At 40.3% G+C, this 8,179-nt stretch overlaps 1 protein-coding gene across 3 annotated transcripts in view; it reads left to right on the top strand.

Moving 5' to 3' along the window:
* The first annotated feature begins 1,216 nt into the window (after window positions 1-1,216).
* Window positions 1,217-8,179, top strand: part of SCIN (scinderin) — a 63,387-nt gene continuing 56,424 nt past the window's right edge. For 2 of the 3 annotated variants that reach the window (XM_081079632.1, XM_081079631.1), the window contains exon 1: window positions 1,379-1,646. Coding sequence is in view for 2 of the 3 variants with exons in the window: in XM_081079631.1 (XP_080935757.1) it covers window positions 1,448-1,646 (199 nt within the window). In the remaining variant the exon portion in view is untranslated. Of the gene's footprint in view, window positions 1,647-8,179 lie in introns of all 3 variants that reach the window. The other variant, XM_081079630.1, reaches the window with a different exon arrangement.

Here is an 8,179-nt window from a genome sequence, read left to right as displayed (position 1 = left end):
TACCCTAGATCAGAAGCTTCTCGAGGAACAAGTTGGAAGAAACTGAAAATATAAACTACACTTATGCGAACAAATCTTGGCCAAATAATTTGGAGTGAAAGAATAAGTTTTTGTAAAGAGCACGTGCTTTTGCATTAGACAGAAATGGGCTTGAATTCTTTGAACAGTCATCAGTTGAGTAACCTCTGACAAGTTTCAAAGCCTCAGTTTCCTTATCTGTAAAATAAGCCTCACACATCTGCTCTTCATTGTCTGGGTTAGGAGAGAAAACGAGAATGTAGCTAATGATATTTCTCAATCAGTATCTCAACCTATAACAAATGACACACACACTAAAAACAGGAAAATTCCAGGAGATTTTTCTTAAGTGGTGAAATGGAGATAAATTGTATTGCACAGCTTGTACTTTCAATTTTTTTTTTTACCATGGACATGTAATACCTGTTTAAAAACAAGTTAATTAAGAAAAAATCAAATTGTACATTATTGGTGACTTTTGGGGACTCTTGTAATTTGGGAAACAGTGACAAAAAATATACATACATAAAAATCATCTTTCTTACTCTTTACCTAGAGATTGATTTGCTTTTTCATTAACTGTAAAATCCTTTGCTTCTGTTAAATGAATGGAAAATAAAGAGTAAACTTCCGTTTGTATTTTACACTGCTTTGCCTGCACTGGAAAAGCAAAAACGGTAAGGAAAACAATGAGAAAACGAGCACCTTGAAGCTAGAGAACAGGTAACTCACAAAGCAGGCCATGCATAATCACAGCCACAAACAGCCCAACCTGAGAGCACCTGTTCTTTTCAGCAACTTTCTTGGCCAAAGGACACAGGTGGCAAGGAGCTTCACCACAGCTCCTGAACCCCTGGGGATTTACAGAGCTCTGTCCCCCGGGGTAGGACCGCCAGCCTTCCAGGTTTTCATTCTTTCCAAGAAATCCGACGTGCTGTTTTTCAAGATATATTCAAACCGGGAAGATCAAGACAGAGAATGGAGACACTGGCCAATGGAATGATGGCGTTGACGATTAGGATGATTATTACCTGGCCAATCAATTTTTTCAAAACGATGCGCCAACCACTTTTTATTTTTAATCTCCTCCATCTGCAGCCGGGGATAACGCCCTTCCTTGGAGGAGGCACTTCCCGGAGTTTCTATAAATTCCCTCCGGATCTCAATTTTTGGAGACCCCGATTCCCCTGCGACCCGGGATGGGAGTAGGAGTTTGGTCCCAGGCGCCGCGCGCGCACTGGGAAGGGACGGGCTCCTGGCGAGCAACTCCTGCTTGGGCACTTAGCCCCTCCCGTTTCGGTGCCCCGCCTCCCGCAGGGCAAACCTATAAAGTCGCGGCGAAGAGGGTCCCTCCGGACGCTCTGCGTTCAGTCCGACTCCGAGGTCCACAGGGCCCCGCGCCCCCTCGCAGGAGCCTCGCGTGCCAGGCATGGCCCAGGAGCGGTACCACGAGGAGTTCGCCCGCGCGGGCAAGAAGGCGGGGCTGCAGGTTTGGAGGATCGAGAAGCTGGAGCTGGTGCCGGTGCCCAAGAGCGCTCACGGCGACTTCTACGTCGGGGACGCCTACCTTGTGCTGCACACGACCAGGGCGTGCCGGGGCTTCACCTACCGTCTGCACTTCTGGCTGGGTAAGGCAGGCGGGCCACCGGGCCCGGGAGGGGCGAGGCCTCCGTGGGGCCGAGAGTCGTAGGCTGGGGGCAGGGACCGGGCAAATGGGGCTGGCTTGGTTTGCGCCCCCGCGGGGCCGCGCCTCGGCGGCCGGCCACCTTCTCAGAACCCGCTCCTGCAAACGCCGCTGCGAACGCGGGGCGCAGCGAAGTCAGGGCCAGTCGTGCCCCTGACTTGCACCTTTGCGGTGTCCATCTCCCGGGTTTGGGGGCTGGTGCCTGCAGCTGGTGCCTCCCCCTTTCACCTGCCGGCTCCAACTCCCACTCCTTTCCCGGCCCGCTGCTGGGCGCGCCCTGGCTCTGGCCACGTCCCGCTGGCAAGTTCAGTCCTGGTTACCCCGTCAGGGAAGAGATGAAGTCAAACAAGGTTGCGGGCACGCGCCGCAGCTGGCCAGAAGTTGTTGTGTGTTGTTTGCTTTGGTTAATTCCTGTGTGTTGTTTTTTTCCGTGCATCAAATCAGGATCCTGCTTGCACCGTGCTCCTCGCAGGTGTAGCGAACAAATTCCTCTTTAGTAGGATGCTAAAGACTTTGGACGGAAGCAGGAAACAATTTCATAGCTTTCTATGGCCTATTTATTTACTTTTCTTTTAGATAGAGGCATGGGCTCCCCGTGCATGTGGCCTATGTATTTAAATGAACTGCTTTAATTGTAATTACTTTTAAATTAATATGTATCTATTTGAACAAGGACACCGTGTGGAACAAAACGTCTCCTTCAGCAGTAATTATTTTGGGCTGCGCTCGCGCCAGGCTCTCAGGACACTGGGCCTTGTGTGTTCTACTTTTTCCACCTTCTACTTTTACTCGTAAACATCCTGAATGCCCTGCCTCTCCCGGTGAGATCCTGCACCAGTGAGCACACCCATCTAACAAGGCGTCGATTATCTGAGCCTCGCCGCCTTCTTTTTAAACGACTTTGCCTCCCCTGGAGTTCTGTTTCTTATTTTCAGTTTTATTCCTGAGCTTATGGGAAAACACATAAAACCACACACACAGGATTTGAAGACTCTGGCAGCCAACATTTTTTTATTAGTAACATTTGAAGATTTTAAAGAAAGAATGATAGAAAACATTGAGAAACGATGTTCTCAATAAAGCTGTTATGGACATGATATTCATGCAGAAATCTATACAGGAATGTCCACAGCAGCTTTACTGGGAAGCGCTGTTCTCAGTGCTAGTTAACACCTGGTGGAGACACTCCACGTGGCAAATACATCGAGGGAGAAAAGACTGTTGTTCTCATGACAGATTTTGATGTTAAAATGTCGTGCTTGCTTGAGGATGCAGAAGCTGAGTTCCAAACTCATTTTGGTTTCCCGCTGTAATGTCACTATTCCCGTTATCAGTGATCTATTTACATTTTCTACAAGCAAATACTGAAACATTAATATATAATCCTGGTCATAAATGAATGATGCTAGATAGAGTAATAGTGTCCTCACCTTGGTCTTTCCATCCAGAACTTGGATCTGGAATGAATAAAAGTGTCTGAAATGCTACATTTGTCATTTTGTTGAAATGTGACAGAACTTCGTATCTTGCTGTAGACACAGTAGAGTTTGACTTTGTCAGAAGATTGCAAGAGGGCTTTGAACACACTTTTTTAACACTATAGTGTCCTTCTTATCCAAAGAAGGTCTTTAAGCACTATGTTTCCTAGGGTTTACAGAAAATCATTATTAATTATTAAGTTAATTATTCATTTAGTACTTACCGATTTTAAAAATGTAATAGAAAATGCTCTGAGCAGAAATATGGTCTTAAAGATTTGCTAAAACTGAAGTTAATAGTGGGTTAATGAGTAAGTTAATTTTTTTGGCAGTTTTATAACTTTATTCAACAATCAGCAGTTAGTTCTCATCCACATTATTATTTGAAAGTGGTGATAGGTACTACCAATGTATGGAGCTTATTTGGTGACTCTTCATCCTCATTAGGCTTTCTGGACAACCACACCCGTATATGCTGTAGGGAATTATTCCTTTGGCCCAGACAGCTTTGTTGAGTCTAGTGTCAATTCACACATCTGGGGTTCCTATCTCCTTCATGGCACATTTCCGATCTCTTTGAGTGCCCTTGGGGCACGCCTCTTGAACGTGCTTGTGAATGTTGATGGTGTATTCTCTGGTCACTACCTCACTGAGTGGCTCTTCTTGCCACTCCTCTTTGTGGGAGCATTCTTGCCGGCTCCAAGTTGGAAAGAAAGCAAATTAATTTCTTCACTAATTATTCAATGTGTCCAGAATTTTAGAAGGCGTTTTTGTGTATGAGTAACTTATGAACCTTTATGAAAGTTTATAATCTCAAAGGTGCAATAAGGCAAAACGTGATATAACACAGGTAAAATGTGATAAGCACTGTGAAAGAGACACTCAGTGTCTGGGGTTAGGGGGAAACAGAAGCCTTGACAGAAAAAAGGAAAATGAGGGTAATTGGGAGGGATCTTGTACCGTGAAAATCATGGGGAACATGGAAAAGTTTAGAGTAAAATAGTTAACAGGCCTTTCAATGGAATTGTTCAGCAGTTCTTCCTACTTGTGTTCCCTGAAGCAAGGTGGATTTCATCCAAAATATTCTACTCAAAGGCCTAAATTTAGATAAATTCATGAGGATCAATCAGACAGTTTCAGAGAAAGTTCCAAGAGGGAGAGCTAAAGTTGAAGGGAGAATAAAGTTTGACTAACGGAAATCAGTTGGAAGGAAGGAGAAAGGGAGTGAAGTTAAAATCAGATGGAGATGAAAAAGGTACATACGGTAGAAATGAAGAAACAGACTAAGTGAGAGGAAGAAAGGGGTAAGGAAGAAGTGGGACATGAAATAGGAGAATAGAGAGTTATCTTCCCTGGTCTCTCCTTCAGTGACTTTCCATAATACCCTTGCATATCTCTGATTTTTTTTTTATTATATTCTTTACAAAATAAGAATTTGTTGCATATAATTTGAAACGTGCTGCGTTGGTCCTTTGTAAAAAGCATTTCAGCTTTGTACCTAGTGGTTTAAAGGCATCCACATTCTGCATCTGGTTACGTATAGCATCGTGTCTATGAGCAGGGCTAGGCGATAAAGCTACTCTCTGTCCCATCCTGGACTTAGGCTACAAACACCCACCCTCACCATTTCTCCTTGCCAATTTTAAACTTTACATAACTATATTTGAGAACGACAAACATATATGGTATAGCTAGTCTGTGGTAGCTACGCTCTATGCCAGACACTGGGAACCCAAAGAGTTAGATTACAAATACATACAATATAAAGAACTGATACAAGGGCTGGCGAGGATGCTGAGAAACTGAATTTTTCTATCTTGCTTTGGGGAGGGGTAGAAAATGGTACAACCGTTATGCAAAAGAGCTGGGCAGTTCCTTACAATACTAAACATGCAACTGCCATGTGACCCAGCAATTCCATTCATGGACATTTATTCTAGAGAAATGAAAATGTCTATTTATAGAAAAACCTATGTATGAATGTCCATGGCAGCTTTATTTGAATAGACAAAAAACTTAAATCAGCTCAGATATTCTGTAATAGGTGACTGGTTAAACAAATTGTGGCACATCAATAACAAGGAATACTACTCAGTAATAAAAAGGAACAAACTTTTGATACACACAGCCACTTGGATGAACATTCACAGACTTATGCTGGGTAAAAAAAAAAAAAAAAAAAAAAATTGGCCAAAATGTTCCATACTGTGTGATATCATTTTTGGCAGGGGGAATACATGAAGGAGGTAGGTGTAGATATAAAAGGGCAACAAGGGATTTTTTTGGTGATGGAACTGTACAGTATCTTGACTGTGATGGTGGGTATATGAATTTAAACATGTGATAACATTTTAATGAATTTTAATGTACAAACACACATCGATGAGTACAAGAAAAGTTGGGGAAGTATGAAAAGGATAGGTGGTTTGTATCAATGTCAATATCCTGATTGTGGTATTCTGTGCTGTACTGCGCTTACATACTTATACTTTAGTATACTGGAGATTCTAAACTATAGTTTTACAAAATGTTAACCTTGGGGGAAACGTGGTCTACTGATCTATGTGTCTATACTTCCACTGCAGCTACATAGTGGACATTAATATCAGATAGAGTTGTTCCTTCTAGCTTTGGCAAGATTGTTTTAGCTATTCTAGGGCCTGTGCCTTTTCCTATAAATTTTATAATAACCTCGTGTAATCTGTAATGAACCTTGCTGTGATTTCAATAGGAATAGCATAAAGCCTATAGATCAATTTGGGGAAAATTGACATCTTTATTATATTGAGTCTTACAATCCATGAACACTTATCTTTTTAGTTACTAAGGTCTGAGTTTTTTTATCATCACTTGGTAATGTTTAGCATAGAGATCATGTATCTTATGTATCATGTATCTGTATATATATATATATATATATATATGTGTGTGTGTGTGTGTATATATATGTATATATATATACCTCAGTATTTCAGTTTCTTTGATCGTAAATGGTATGGTGCTTTTAATTTCAATTTCTGCATGTTCATTGTTTCTATTTAAAAATGAGAGTGCTTTTGTCATTGACTAACCTTTATCCATCTAGCTTACTGAATGCACTTACTCTGGGAAGTTTTACTTTTTTGGTATTTATGTAGATTCTTTAGGATTTGCTATGTAGAAAAATCTCTAAATAGAGACATATCTATTTCTTCTTTTCCAGTCTGTATGTTTTTCTTGCCTCATTGCAGTGGTTAGAATTCCGTACATGATGGTGAGTGAGAGTAGTGAGTGGACATCCTTGTCTTGTTCCCAATCTTAGGGAGAAAGCATTCAGTTTGTGCCATTAAGAATTACATTAGCTGTATGTTTTTTGTAGATGCTATTTATAAAATTGAGGATGTTCCCCTGTATTCCTAACTTGGCAAATATTTTTCTTTTTTTAATCATGAATGTTTGATTAACCTAGTTATAAAACTTCCCTTTTAATCTATGTTTTACATATACAACATCACATCCTCAAAACAATTTTAGGAAGTTTATCGCATGTATACAAATATACCATAATGTAACATAAATAAACATAACACAAAACAACACGAAAGACTGGTAAAATTAGCATAGGGGAAATAGTATAAAATGAACCAGAATTCATGCAGAAAGTTTCAGAGCACTTGCTAGAATTTCATCATGATACAACTGAATTTAATTCTAGTTTTCACATTTAAAGGCCGATATCGGATTTATTAAAACCTTTCAACTTTAGAGCAAGGACTCTGGTTTATTCATATTGGTAGTCCTTGGCCTAGCACAGTATGTAAACATCAACAAATGGTAGCATAATTTAATTAGCTGACTTCCAGTTCATTCATTAATTGCATGCCTGTCTGTTTGCATTTACCTAAGAATGTTGAGTAAACATTCAATGTTTCAACTTGTACTCAAGTAAGACTGTTATGTCAAATACATCATCCTTAACGCCTTTGATAGTAACCTTGACTTAAGTTTCCCTTGTAAAGCATCTCTGTGCAAATCTACATCTATGCCTTAATTAGTATTCATTTATCGATGGGAAAGTGGGCAGAGGAATGACACTGAGTTCTTTCGAACTACAAAATTACATGTGTGTTTTTTTATGTGTGTTATTACATAATTTCCTTTGACAGCAAGCTTACAAAATTTATGTTCTGTCAAATCCTCTTATAGCTATTGAGAAGATACTTACTGCACAGGTCTGGTTTGAGAGGAAGGGAGGAACTGTAAAGAAACCCAGTTCTTTCTTTAATATACCTGACTGATTTTCTTTCTTCAACTTTAGTGAATATTTTCAATTGGGGTTTCAGGTAAACTACAGTATTGTTACAGCTTTTAAACATTTATGCATCAATTGTCCATGGAGGAGAATAACATACCTTTGTTACCATAAAAGTTTTTTGCTAATGAGAATTTGAGTATGAAAAACAAAACAAAACAAAATCTAGTATTATAGTTTCTAAGAGCTTGTGCTTCAGAGTCACAGAAACACGTGTCTGGGTTGAGTTCTACCAAAGGTCAACGTTAGACCTCAGAGAAGTTACTTGGTCTCTCTAAGCCTCTATGTCCTCTATTGTAACACGATAGAGAATAGTTTCTGCTGCAAGGGGTTGCTTGGAGATTAAATGAGATCATCCATGTACAACATTATCATAAATTCTGGCCCATAGCAAGGGTACTGTAAATGTGTAAATGCTACCTATGATTATTTCTAGAACCATTCACGACAGTCACACTGTTCAGATGTTGTAAGGGTCTTGAAGTGTCTTTTATAGAATTTGAGTTCCTTTAGGACTGTTCTGGCTCTGATTTTCATGCAAACTGAAGACACTAGTTCTTAAGAATTGGTATTTCAAGCTCAGTGAAATTGCCTGGATGGGATCTGTATTAGAATTGTGAAAATTAAATGTCTGTGGTGTGTGAAATTCCTGGGATAGTGCTACATACGTTAACGTTCAATAGATGTTAGCATGCTAGTTGCTTTACT

Source organism: Rhinolophus hipposideros (genome assembly GCF_964194185.1).
Source record: "Rhinolophus hipposideros genome assembly, chromosome: 18".
NCBI classification, from domain to species: Eukaryota; Metazoa; Chordata; class Mammalia; order Chiroptera; family Rhinolophidae; genus Rhinolophus; species Rhinolophus hipposideros.
This window is presented reverse-complemented; position numbering and strand designations above follow the sequence as displayed.